Here is a 14,245-nt window from a genome sequence, read left to right on the forward strand (position 1 = left end):
AATATAAACATATGTATATTTTTAATGCATCTCTATCTATCCAGATTTATTTTGAATACGAATTTCAACCTTATTCTTGCTGTTTCTTCTTTTTGCTTCTTTTTAATTGTAATGACCATGGTCACTTGGGACTCTGTGTTGCATGGTGTAGAATGCCGTGTGGCTAATGACAAGTGGTTCCGACAGGAAGATGCAAACTTGCTTAGGCTTCATGGCCAAGGGCAAAGCCTTAACCGATTTTCCTTTTTCACAGAACATCCCTTCCCCAGACCACTACGTGGGACCAAATGACTTTAAAAGTCTGGCTCAGGAGGCCATGAGATTGGCAAACAGGTGAGCATGATCAGAGGGCACCCCTGCTTCAGACCATCTCCGCCAGGCCAGACTTGAACAACACTGCAGGGTGTTCCCTCCCCAAGCACCATATTCGTAACCTCTGGGCTCATTTTTTAACCACTTCCCTTGATAAGTTGGTGGCCACTAGACATGGTCATTTGGCAGAAGTTGGGGGTCAGGGTGTTCCCGGATTTTTCTGTGACTCACGACATGACTTTGGTGTGTGTCAGATGTGAGTCCTTGGGCCCCAAGAAATGAATCCGCCCTTGGAAAAGAACACGCTGCAGCTTTGAGGGACTCCCAGGCTCCCACAGCGAGCCTGGGAACAAGGAGCAATGAGTCTCTGCCAGCCTGGGGGGTGGGAGTGGGGGGGAGGAGGGGCTGAGTCTGCAGAGGGGGCCTTCCCCCTGAACAGCAGTTCTGCTGGGCCCCCATGACCTCAGGCAGCTCCTCCGTCCTGCCTGACTGTGCTGCCATGTTGCAGCGGTTTGCCCAGAGCCCACTGCTCAGCAGGGTAGCGTGTTCTGCTAATCCCACATGGAATTCAGTCTGGGCTGGCTTGGGGTTTTGTAGCATGAGCTGCCTCGGAGTTTGTTTTTATCGCTTTCCAGAACCAGGAGGACAAAAGCATATGGGGGACTTTCATTGATTGGTTTTGTCCCCCCTGGTGATGGCCTAGTTTAGAGTTGTAGCACGTGAGTAAGAGGTTACATCCTGAATGAAATAGACCCAGGGTTTTGGGGGTTTTGTTTGTTTTTTCCCCTGCAGAAAACAGCTTATAAATGCAATATTTTATCCCCTCACTACTGCTCCCAGCCATCCCAAGCCCCACCCCAGGCCTCTCCTGGGTTTGCCATAAATGGAAAAGATCACCCAAAAGTCGATGATACGAGGCTACTCCTGCAGAACACCTCCTGTTTCTTGACAGTCCCTCTAATTCCACCTAACTGGGTCAATTCTGTTTGGCATTTCTAGCCAAACCAGTTCCCGTGCTCCTCTCCCTTCATTTAAATAAAAGGCCTCAAGGAGGCTCTTGCTATGAAAACCCAAATTATTCATTTTTAATTCTTTCAGCCATGAGGAGTCAGCCAGGAACATGGAGCAACTGGCAAGGGAAACCGAAGATTATTCCAAACAAGCTCTGTCATTGGCGCGCAAGGCTATTCGGGAAGGAGGCGGCAGCGGCAGCCTGGACGGCTCCGTGGTGCAAGGGCTTGTGGGAAAGTATGTTTCAGCGGGTCCTCACGGGACCAATGTCATCTGCAATGTTGGGGCATAATGCAAACTGTTTCTTTAAAAAAATATATTAATATTAAGAGAATGAAAGACTTACTTTAGGGCAAAACAGATACCTTTAAGGCTGGAGGAAGAAAAAGTAGGTTAATCTAAGTAAAATATGTGTTTTGATTGAGATATTGCATGCTTGGAGATATGGCCACCCTCTGTAGTGTTTAAAAGATGTATGTGAGTAAATCCACCTAGTGGAATGGAGGATATAACAGCAATATATTTATATTATCAAGAATTGGGAAACGCCCTGGCTGGTTTGGCTCATCGGCCTGCAGACTGAAGGGTCCTGAATTCGATTCCTGTCAAGGGCACGTGCCTGGGTTGTGGGCTCGATTGCCAGTAGGGGGTGTGCAGGAGGCAGCTGATCAATTATTCTCATCATTGTATCTCTCACCCCTTCCTCTCTGAAATCAATAAAAATACATTTAAAATAAATAAATAAGGGATTCCTATATGTGTTCATGTACAAAAAAATTATTTAAAAAAAAAAAAGAATTGGGAAATGGGTTGAATTGTCCTTTGCCAACCTATATCAATTTTAAGGCTTCTGTTTAGATGGTAGAGGAGCACATATTTGACACATAACCTCATTTGGCTTTCCTGATAATTCCAACTACATACTTTAAGACAACATGATGGATTTTTGCTTTTAATAAAAAGAGTGCATTCTCACAAACTCCTCCCTCTTTCCCCTTTGCAGATTGGAGAAAACGAAGTCTCTGGCTCAGCAGTTGTCCAGGGAGGCCACTGAAACTGACATCGAAGCAGATAAGTCTTATCAACATAGTCTCCGCCTTCTCAATTCCATGTCTCAGCTCCAGGGAGTCACTGATCCGTCCTTGCAGGTAAGGACATCTCACCTGTGTGCTGATGAGCGGAAGCCATGCTGTTTTCTTCTCTGGGGGTTGGTTCCATCATATCAGTTTTGTCTCAATGTTGATCTTTCTTGCATAGATTAGGAGGAGTATATATTTTTCTTATTACCCTGTCCTTGTTCTTTAATCCCAGTCTTGGTCTTTGAAAAGGCCTCGTCTCACATCCTGAACCAATTTATGGATAAAGGTTTTATATCTCTTCCCTACTTTTGGGGACTGTTGAAAACTGTGGGATATTATTACAGATAAAATTTGATACTTACATTTAGGTGAAATCTATAATACTATGTATAGCCACTCAAAAGACGCGTGTTCTGCTCACAGTTTTTGTTATTTCTGTCATCAATTCCAAACTTAGATTAAGAAGATTTGGCTTTCTACCTACCACAAAAAGCACTCTCAATGCTTCCCACAAAAATGTTCCCATATATGTGTGTGTGTGATAAAACATGAAATATAATGAAAACAGACACAAAACCTCTTTGAGGATGGTGGTATGGGTGAAAAGGGGAAGGGGATTAAGAAGTACAAACTTCCAACTATAAAGTAAGTCATAAGGATGTAACGTACATCATAGGGAATATAATCAAAATCGTCATAGCAATGTGTGGTGACAGATGATTAATAGACATATTATGGTGATCACTTTTTAGGTTGAATCACTATGGTGTACACTTGACACTAATATAATATTATATATCAACTACAATTAAAAATAAGTTTTAAAAAGAGGACCTGTTTGATACCTGTGGCGCGGGGGGCGAGGGAGGGATCTGCTTTGGCATTGTGCCTGTTAGACTTTGGGCCCATGTTGTTTTCAAACAATGATGGCAGGTCCTACGAAGACTGGTGTGGTAACTGATGAGCAGAGAGTTGACTTATTTCCTTTGCTCACAGGAAGAAGCAAAGAGGATCAGACAAAAAGCTGATTCTCTCTCAAGCCTGGTGACGAAGCATATGGATGAATTCAAGCGTGTGCAGAGCAATCTGGGAAACTGGGAAGAAGAAACCCGGCAGCTCTTACAGAATGGAAAGAATGAAAGACAGGTATCTTTTTAATGCACTCACTCAACAAGTATGCATTAAATGCCTGCCATGTGAACAAATATGGGGGGGAAAATAGAAACTCTCTAAAAGATCATGGTACCACTGCATACAGAGGAAGTAACTAAGATATAGAGACCTTGATGTAATTAGCTCACCTTCACCCACTGAATCAGCCCTCAGATCTAGGAATAGGACCCAGGCCTTGTGGTTCCAATTTTGGTCCAACTCTGTCTGCTAGCTTGGCTTCAGGAAGTATCCAGAGTTAAAAATTACAATTTGCAAAACTTCTTATCTCTGATAGTGGGCTAGAGTTGAGACTGTTCTCTGAATGGGATCCTTTTGGGTCATTGGGTTACAGTGTTTGCTTTGTCCCACATTGTGCAGGGGTTTGCTCCAGCACCACTATACTCTTGGGTGAGTCACAGCACTCTGTTGTCACAAAGAAAAATGTGTTGAAACGATTTTGCTTGTAGGAATGCACTTCCCAGGTATATGTTACATTTATGCCAATCTTGTTCTCTCTGCCTCTTTACAGCAATCAGCTCAGCTACTTTCCCGGGCCAACCTTGCTAAAAGCAGAGCCCAAGAAGCACTAAGTATGGGCAATGCCACTTTTTATGAAGTTGAGAACATCTTAAAGAACCTTAGAGGTGAGTAGTTCATGGTTCAGGTCCCTTGAGCGTTTTAAAAGTGCAACCATGACTTTACTTTATTTTGAATCCTCATATATCTCTCTAAGTGATAGGTACATTGGGAGTATTCATAGACACGTAATAAATAACTTTATAAAGAAAAAGCTTTCATTAATATTTGATGCAGGGGAAAGAATTGAGCTAGATGTCATAAGGCTTGAGTTCCGATCTCTGCCGGACCCCGTGACCAGGCTGAGCTGGCTGGGTGTCCATAAGCAAGTCACAACGCTTTTCCAGACCCCAACTTTCTCTTTGAAGGAAGAAGGTTAAGCTAAGTGATCTGTAAGGTCCCTCACAGATCCAACATCCCACTACCATACAGATATGTTTCTTTTTCATTCTTTTTGTTGTTGTTGTTAAGCTAGGTGATCTGTAAGGTCCCTCACAGATCCAACATCCCACTACCATACAGATATGTTTCTTTTTCATTCTTTTTGTTGTTGTTGTTGTAGCCTGGTTGGTTCCAGTATAGGTCAATTTGTTGTGATTATGGGGCAAGCTGTGTCACAGCATCCAGATCCCAGGAAATTTAGGTCTGTGCCTTAGAGCTTTGGTTAAGTTTCAGGCTTCTTCACTAAACAACAAAACAAAACACACACCAAAAGAATTCCTCAAGACCTGGGATATTCTTCACAGAAAATCCAGCCCTATCCAACCCTCAACTGCTGTCAGTGGCAGCTTCGAATTTAAGGCTCTGGCTTGAAACTTTGGGCTTCAAAGATCCCACCTGCTTCTGATTTGCTTTGGGGTCTTAAGATTCTTGCAGTGATGGGGACCCGGGCAGGCTGAGTGTCATTTCCTCCCCACCAAGGACAAATTATGGTCCTTTCAAGGCCTCCTTTAAGATGCTTTCTCCTGGATAAGAAAGAGCAATAGCCACAACTCCCTCTACCCATCTCGTTCCCAGGCAGTAATAACACTCTTTCTGGAATTTTTCTTAAAAACTTCAGCCCCTTCCATCTTCATTTGTAAGTTGGTTGTATAAGTTTGTTTTCATCTTCAAGGCGATGTTTCCTTACCTTCATTTCAGAGTTCGACCTGCAGGTTGGAGACAGAAAAGCAGAAGCAGAAGAGGCCATGAAGAGACTGTCCTACATCAGCCAGAAGGTGACCGACGCCAGTGAGCAGACTCAGCAAGCAGAGGCAGCCCTGGGCAGTGCTGCTGCTGACGCCCAGCGGGCAAAGAACGCGGCCAGGGAGGCCCTCGAGATCACCGGCAAGATAGAACAGGTAAAGAGAAATCGAGATGCTGGTCAGCACGGGCAGCTCCAAACACAAGGCTCCTGTGGAATGGGAAAGAGCATTCCAAAGCATTCAAGGACCCTTTTCACCTACAGGGCTCAGAGTCCTGTTGTGGTCCATGGTGGCTCCAGATCCATTGGGGCACCCCCTTTGTTGGTTGACTCACAGTCCATCATTGACTGAGTGCTAGAATCTTCTATTTTCAACTCCCTTTTTGTACAACACCATGAAAAACCCCCACACAAGATTGTTTTTATATAGACTATTATATTAGTTTCCCAGAGCTGCTGTAACAAAGTAGTACAAACAGGATGACCTAAAACAACAGAAATGTATTCTCCCACGGTTCTGGAGGCTAGAAATCTGAAATAAAAGTGTCAGCAGAGCCATGTTTCCTCTGAGACTCTGGGTAGAAACATTCCTAGCTTCTGGTGGCAGCTGTCAATATTAGTGTTCCTTGCTTTGTACCAGCATCGCTCCAATCTCTACCTCTTATCATCACATGGGGTACTTCTTCCTAGGTGTCTTTGACTCCTCTTATAAGGATACCAGTCGTATTGGATTAGGGGGCTCACTCCAGTATGCGTTTGTACCAGCATCACTCCAATCTTTACCTCTATCATCACATGGGATACTTCTTCCTAGGTGTCTTTGATTCTTCTTATAAGGACACCAGTCGTATTGGATTAGGGGGCTCACTCCAGTATGCCTTCATCTTAACCAATTATACCTGCAACAACCCTATTTCAAATAAGTTCATATTGTGAGGTGCTGGGGCTACTTTTTGGGGGGGGGGGGACACAAAATTCAACTCATAACAATGATCATCAATGTTTTGACTCAAGATTATGGCATTCTAGAGTTCTAGGTTCCTTGTCTCTGTGTTCTATGTAAGCTCCACTTATTTATTTTTCTCTTTTCTTCCACTGTGGGCCAGGCTGTGCTTGGCTGGGGATATGGAGATGAGAAAGACTCAGTCCTTCTCTTCCAGGAGCTTTTAGTAATGGGGAGAGATTAGTGACGCTTACAACCCATACATTAAATGCTCCACTAGGAGTGCTTCTCAGCAGGAAGAGAGCTCCATAGCTGTTACTTAAGCATGACTCTACAAAGCCGATGCAACTCTAGACTCTAGCCTGGAGGGAACTCTTGATATTTAGACTGGCCTTACTCTTGGACCACTTGATGGCTTGCAAAAATAATCTCTAATTTTAGGTCCCTTGAGGGTAGAGACCAAGTTCATGTGCCTTCCTTATATGGCTTCTAGCACAGAGACATCTGCAATTTGGTGCTTAATAATAGCTATTGACAAAGATGTTGATAAGGTTTGTCCTAATGAAAACAAAACTCAAAGCTGTAGCCTATTCATTCTCTGTACCTCATACTCAACTCTCTTGGGGAATAAAGTCATGCAAAAGGCTAAGGCAGCAAAGGAACATGACAGAGAATGAGGTGAGTTTCCCACCCTCTCTGTTATCCCAACTCGTTCCTATTGCATCCACCATTTGGTGAGCAGTGCCCTGAGAGGGAAGCAGTGTCTCAGTGCTGACCCTCTTAGTCCCCACGCACAGACCCCCACATTAACTCGTTTGAGGCAGAGCTTTGGAAAGGGTGTGTCCCCACGTCTGACTCTCTCCTTGTTCATTTCAGTCTGTCAGGGCCTCGCTGCATCTGTATTTTTTCTGCAGTTGTCTTTGGAATGTTTTTGTGCCTCACCCCTCTCTTTCCTTCCGTCCCTGGCTCCTTTTCTTCTCCCAGGAGATAGAGAGTCTGAACTTGGAAGCCAATGTGACAGCAGATGGAGCCTTGGCCATGGAGAAGGGACTGGCCACTCTGAGGAGTGAGATGAGAGAAGTAGAAGGAGAGCTGGCCAGAAAGGAGCGGGAGTTTGACATAGATATGGACGCCGTACAAATGGTGAGTTCCCACAGCTTTCCAAGGGAGATCCTTTCAAACTTGCCAATATGGAAAACACCCTTCAAGACGAGTTTGTCTGTGTTTTTCCTTAGGTGATTACAGAAGCCCAAGGAGCTAATAACAGAGCCAAGAATGCTGGAGTTACAATCCAAGATACACTTGACAACTTGGACAGCATCCTACACCTAATAGGTAGGAGTACCCCCCAGCTTCCAGTCCCATACTCCATGCCTTTTTCTAGAAGACTAACCATGAGTCCCGATGAATGGGAGTCTCAACTTTCCTTAAGGGTATCAGGAAGTTAGCCTTGTCCAGGCCCAGATACTGTACATTTTCTGGACTCTATGCTAGTTAGCATCTCTAAGATGGGTTACTGAGCACATTTGCTCTTAGAGGTGAAAGTCTCTAGGTCAAAGAGCTGAATGTTTGTAGGGAAGGTAAATTGAAGCTCGGGTTGATTAATAATGTCTCATGGATCACAAAGTAAATAGTGGAGGAAGGATTTGAATGGCTTGGAAGTCCTGCTAAGGATTCTGGCCTTGATTCTGAGAAGCTAGTGGACAGCTCTAAGCAGAGGAATACTGTCATCACTGCATGTTTCAGACAGATCCCTGGGCAGCTGTGTAGAGGAGAGCTAAGGCGGGTTAGACAGAAGACAGGGTGAGGCTGCTCAGGAGATTGGTGAAGGAACTAGGGAGAGAGATGATGGCGCCTTCTCTGAAGCAGTGGAAGTGGTGAGGGGGAAGCTTCTCCCCATTTGGGAAGTCAAGAATCACTTGCTGACTCTGCTATGTGTCCCTCCTCAAACCGCAGTTATACCTGGATGTGAGCAGCGGCGGCAACTCGAGCTGCCTGGTGGATAACCAGGAGAAATGTAAAGGTGGTAGGCCCAGGAGATACTGCAACATTTTAGGATGAAATAGTTTAGATGGCACGGTGTGGCAACAAATCAGGTTTCTCCACAGAACCGTCCAAAAGACATCTGATTGGAATTAAAATTCTAGATTTAGGTAGATCTGTTTTCAGGCCCTCATTTGGCCTGCTTGATCAAGCCTGGACTACAGCAGACAAGCAACTAGGTATTTGATTAGACTCCAGCCACATTCTGGAAAAGGCCTAGTTCTACTTTGTTCGTTCCATGGGACAACTTTAAATAGAGTAGAAACTACTACACTGTAACAAAAATGGGTCAATCAGCCCTAACCGGTTTGGCTCAGTGGATAGAACGTCGGCCTGCGTACTGAAGGGGCCCAGGTTCGATCCCGGTCAAGGGCATGTACCTTGGTTGTGGGCACATCCCCAGTAGGGGGTGTGCAGGAGGCAGCTGGTCGATGTTTCTTTCTCATCGATGTTTGTAACTCTCTATCCCTCTCCCTTCCTCTCTGTAAAAAATCAATAAAATGTATATTTTTTTTTAAATGGATCAATCACCCTGAGTATCATCATCACCCTGAGAGACCAATATTATCTGTGTTGTTATCCTTATGGGTCTGCTTCGTGACCCCATTAGGGCCCCAAAGAGTAAAATACCCTGTAAGGGTAAAAAATGCGATCCAGTTGAGATTTTAGCAGCTTTGTTTAGTGTTCTGAAAAAGGTCTCTTGGCCTCCAGCACTCCTGCTGTTTTGGAGTAACTCATGCTGCCTCCCCATGGACATAGTTATTTTGTCCCCAAGCTTAGTTAACATTCTCTGTGTGTCATAGGGACCGACCCTAAATTCGTGAATTCTCTCCTGCCCCCGGTGAAGGATTGGTCCACTTTTGTGATGGTGTTGTTTCTACTCTATTTGCTCTGTTCAGTCCTGGAACAATCGCATTTTAATTGCTCTAGGTATAATAAACTCATGCAACCGAATACTGTCACTCAGCTTAGATATGTGAGGCCACCTGACCTTGACTTTGAAATGACCAAGGGTCGCTCAAACCTGTTCAAGCCAAATGAGTTTGGCCTGGTGCCCTTCATGCTGATGTCACTTTTAGATTGCTTCAGGGTAAACATACCTGAACAAATGGGACTATGTTTCATATTGGAAGTAAACCAGTATCTAGCTAGATTCCCACTGTTTCGGGCCAGAAGGAAATCGTGCAGCATTTCCTAACAGCTGGAATCCATCCTCCGAATAGCAAAGCATACCTTGGCCTCTATGAAGCCCGAAGCCCAGCCAGTTTCTACAGGTCCTTCAGTGGGAAACAGCAAGATAATGCCTACGGGTGGCTCAGAAAGCATAATTAGGGGTTGATTCTGATCCTAGGAAGAGATCAGTCCCATATGACCTTCAGCCCCTATCTTTTCAGAGCATCAACTGTTGACCCTGACATCGAAGGAGAATTCCAAGCTTCATATTGCTTAACTGGAGAGCTCAGAATTAGACTGTTTACAACACAGTAACTATGCTAGTGCTCTCAGCACTTTTTCTGGATTATTTGTAATTTAAAATAAGCCTTTTAAAAATAAATGCATGGCAGGTTATTAGCTCTGGACAAGTGAAAGAAGAATTAGTTAAAGGTACAGAAGGGCCATGTAGGTTTAAGGGGATCTAACCCATAGCTTTTTTCTGTTAAACTCCTTTTTCATTCCCTCCAATAGACCAGCCTGGCAGTGTGGATGAAGAGGGGCTGGTTTTATTGGAGCAGAAGCTTTCCAAAGCCAATACTCAGATCAAAAACCAGTTGCAGCCCTTGATGCGGGAGCTGGAAGAAAGGGCACGTCGCCAGCAAGGCCAACTCCGTTCGCTGGAGATGAGCATAGATGGGATTCTGGCTGATGTAAAAAACTTGGAGAACATTCGGGACAACCTGCCCCCAGGCTGCTATAACACCCAGGCTCTTGAGCAACAGTGAAGCTGCCGTAGTGATTTCTCAACTGAGGTTCTCGGGACACAGACCTCAGGGCTCAGGAGCTATCTCAAGTGGATGGGGTGGGATGTGGACGTCTGAACATGTTGAAAGGCATGCTCAGGTCAACGGAACCTGATTCCATCCCTGAGACCTCGGCCAGACAAATGTCTTATTGCACCAACGTGATGCTAATTGCTTTCTGATGCTGGATAATGAGGCAAATAGCATTGAGTAGGAGACTGATCAAGGACCTGGATCCCAAGGGTAGACTGGATGGAAGGACAAAATGTCCGGGCAGATGATTGCCTCAGAATAGGCGTAAACTGAGTCCTGGAGTATGGACAAGCGCTGCTGGGTGATAGCTCATTCATTCTTTGAGTAATGTGACCAAAGGAAAATATTTTAACTTGGCTCACGCATAAAATTCTTCCTAATGTCAGAACAGAGAGTGAAGTCCAGTCATACTTTGGCCAGTAAAATACTATTGACTCCTAGTGTCCAGTGTTCTTGTTGATCAAAGTTCTTCCCACTTACCACCCAGTACACAAACATGTACTCCACTTTCAAGCTGGAAGAAGAGAGCAGAGATGGAGTGAGGAGCTGCAAGCCTGGCCCATTTGGGGCAATGATGCCTGCCGTGCCCTGCTACCTTCAAGTTCCTCTGGACCTGAGAGTGGCATCTGTTCTCCTGATGATGCCATGGCATCACCCTATCAGCATTTCCTACTAGCAAAGCAAACACTGGGAATTCACTTTTGGGTTTCAAAGTAATAGAAAAATGTAACGTGGGCATTGAAAGAGGTACAATATTATCTAGAAGATGTATTAGTCCCAATTCAGTCCCACTTCAAACATTGAAAATTATTTACACCCATGTGTGTTCTCTCTCTTCTCTCTTCCCTCTTCCCTCTTCCCTCTTCTCTCTTCTCTCTTCTCTCTTCTCTCTTCTCTCTCTCTCTCTCTCTTTCTCTCAGAGAACGTTCCTACTCACACTGGAGCTATATAAAAGTCACCCTTCCATCCATCCATCCATCCATCCATCCATCCATCCATCCATCCATCCTTACGACATATATTTATTGAGTACCTCCTGTATGCCAGGGGCTGGGGTACAGTGGTGACAGTCTCTGCCCTCATAGAGTTGATTGTCTAGTGAGGAAGTTAGACATTCAAAAAAATAAATTTAAACTTACAAATCTGTTCGTCACAAGTGGTGTTTATTGCAATCACCCCCTGGTTTGCAACCTCTTTTCTCAACAGGACATATGTTGCAAGACACTCCCTTGGGGGCACTTGGGTTTTGGCTGAGACGGCTCTGGGTTGTGCACATGTCTTTGTATTCCAGCTGTCCCTCTGCCTCTTTCCACAACCTATTGCAACAGACCATTGAGTCATGACACCAGTGGGAATTGCTGGAAAAGCCAGAGGCCCTTCCACCTCAGCCCAGAAGACGTGGGCACTGCCTCACCTCTGTATTTCCTTGGCTTTTCGCGAACATGTTTTTAATAAAGAATAATTCTTAGATGCCTGTGGTCAATTTCTAATTTGTTAAACTCTAAGCCTGGGGTGGAGGTTCCAAAGCCATGGAAACTAAAGTGCCACAGAAAGAGCAAGGAGTCCTAGAGTCAGCATCCTTAAGTCCTTTTTCTGAGCATCTGTCTGGCCCTTTCCAACCACGAGAGTATTTTGTGAGATTTCACTGGTACTATCTCCTAAGCATGAAGAAGGATTTATTTTTGGAACACCCTGAGCAAGGTGGGGGTTATAATGAATATTTTTGTCTTTTTATTGGCTATAAAATAAAGGTAAAATCAGTAGTTTGTGGTACATTGCTTTCCAATACACTAAAATATAATAAATTAAGATCTTGAATTGGCCATCTATCCAAGTGGCTGAGAAAAGGACTCTGGTCCTGTCCACCCTGCCCCTCCCTGCCCCTGCCAGGTACAGACAGGTCTGGTCACTTTGCTTTACCTTCTGTGGAAATGAATTGATAATCCTGTCTGACACACTCAACCACATATTCTACAAATCTCTTGCTTTAATTAACTAGTGCCCAGAAAATAAGGTGTATTCTATTAGATTAACTACTATATCACATAGACCTAAAAATGTACATAACTCAAACACAATAGATGTTTTTCTTGTTCCCATAACATGCTGAATGGGGAGAAAGTTGGTAGGCTGGCCCTCCATGTAGTCATTCCAGAGGCCCTGCCATTTATAACATGTGACTTTTAGGGTTACCCTGGAAATCATCTCCACTCCAGTGGGTGGAAGGAGAAAAAGATATGGAAGAGGGAGACACATGGAAGGTTTTTGTGGGCCAAGCTTAGGAGGGGCTGTAAGTCACTTTCTCTGACATTCACATCTAACTTACCAGGGAACTGGGGAATATAGGACGATCTAAAAATGGGAGAATGCATCATTAGTGATTGGCTATCTGTCTCTGCTGAGTAAAGGGCTAGGCCAGCCGTGGGCAAACTACGTCCCTCGGGCCGGATCCTGCCCGTTTGAAATGAATAAAACTAAAAAAAAAAAAAAGACCGTACCCTTTTATGTAATGATGTTTACTTTGAATTTATATTAGTTCACACAAACACTCCATCCATGCTTTTGTTCCGGCCCTCAGGTCCAGTTTAAGAACCCATTGTGGCCCTCAAGTCAAAAAGTTTGCCCACCCCTGGATAGTGGCTCTCAATCATAATTGCTTATAATGGGAGAATGCATCATTAGTGATTGGCTATCTGTCTCTGCTGAGTAAAGGGCTAGGCAGTACATACACTAGGGAACTTCGTGAGGGACCCAGTTACTTACTAACCAAGGAGCATGCAATCATAAAAGGACTCCTCAGTGGGATAGATTGTTGTGTCATAAGAATGTCTTCCTGACAAGTAGTCCCTAAGAAGAGAGAAAGGCCATGTGACTCAGAGATAGCCTACCTGGGACTTAGCCTCTGTGGCCAGACTTGACCTGACCCTGCCATATTGAGGGAGCTTTTTTCTCCTGATTTCTCATCATTTCTTGTAATTTGTAGTGAAAACTTCCTTATACTTCGCCTCTGAGAGTTTTCTGATGAATTGTGCCGACGATAGGCAATTACTAGTACACGCATCATCATCTACTTTGACTCACAGGGATTTCTGTATGGAGATGGGAGTAGAAATGAAACTGCCCATGGACTAGAACTTCTTAGCAGATGTATTTCTGGTCTTATCCCAGGATGTGGTTTCCTTCCAGTACTCTTGGGAGGCTGGAGGGAAAGGGAGGAAGATACTCTGTCATGTCCAATGTTTGGAACAAGTCTCAAGGACCAGGAATATGTTTATCGTGTCATCTTTCAATGTTTTGCATCGTCATGGCAATGTTATGGATTCTTGCTGTGGTTCCGTTTTCCCACCTGGAAAGCAGAGACTGTTGTTGTTTGTTCTCTGCTTTTGTTCCACTATGGACTACATGAAACTTCCTAGGAAATTCCAAGATCTGAAGCTTATTTATGGGTCATATGGGAAGAAATGTTAATGTGTTCATATATGTTCATTCATATTTAAAATATCTATTTGACAAGTTCGTGAACGTTAGCAGATCAAATCAGTGTTTATACCTTCATTTAAACAAGCCCTCATCATTATATACTTTTAGGACAGAGAAAAAAAGTATTTAGCTTTGTGCCAAAATAGCAAACATAAATACAAGTCATCAATTTACAAGGCCTTTGAGCATCATTATCCTACGCCACCAAACTCACACGGATACACACAAAGCTCATTAATCTCAGTTTTAAACAAAAAAAATATGCTAAGAACTAAAATGATTTTTAAAAAAATAACCACAATTAATCTGACAAACACGTAGCTAAGCCTTAACTGAGCTGACCTAACAGGAAATTACTATTTCACCTTCTGAATCACAGCTGGGATCAGCTCATAACAATCACCATTTAGACCTAAACCAGTACCGTGTGTATGTCACAACTAAAAATGACATTGAACTAAGAGTTACAGCAGGA

General features: G+C 44.0%; 1 protein-coding gene across 1 annotated transcript in view; it reads left to right on the forward strand.

Moving 5' to 3' along the window:
• LAMC2 (laminin, gamma 2) overlaps window positions 1–11,760 on the forward strand; it is a gene marked incomplete at its 5' end in the record, with an annotated part of 56,303 nt that extends 44,543 nt beyond the window's left edge. Inside the window, 9 exons of the mRNA XM_005881327.2 lie at window positions 254–333; window positions 1,411–1,560; window positions 2,327–2,471; window positions 3,399–3,548; window positions 4,084–4,198; window positions 5,271–5,470; window positions 7,241–7,399; window positions 7,492–7,591; window positions 9,986–11,760. Coding sequence (XP_005881389.2) covers window positions 254–333; window positions 1,411–1,560; window positions 2,327–2,471; window positions 3,399–3,548; window positions 4,084–4,198; window positions 5,271–5,470; window positions 7,241–7,399; window positions 7,492–7,591; window positions 9,986–10,239 — 1,353 coding nt within the window. The remainder of the gene's footprint in view (window positions 1–253; window positions 334–1,410; window positions 1,561–2,326; window positions 2,472–3,398; window positions 3,549–4,083; window positions 4,199–5,270; window positions 5,471–7,240; window positions 7,400–7,491; window positions 7,592–9,985) is intronic.
• Between the last annotated feature and the right edge of the window lie 2,485 nt (window positions 11,761–14,245).

The sequence above is a fragment of the Myotis brandtii genome, unplaced genomic scaffold, assembly GCF_000412655.1.
Source record: "Myotis brandtii unplaced genomic scaffold, ASM41265v1 scaffold678, whole genome shotgun sequence".
NCBI classification, from domain to species: Eukaryota; Metazoa; Chordata; class Mammalia; order Chiroptera; family Vespertilionidae; genus Myotis; species Myotis brandtii.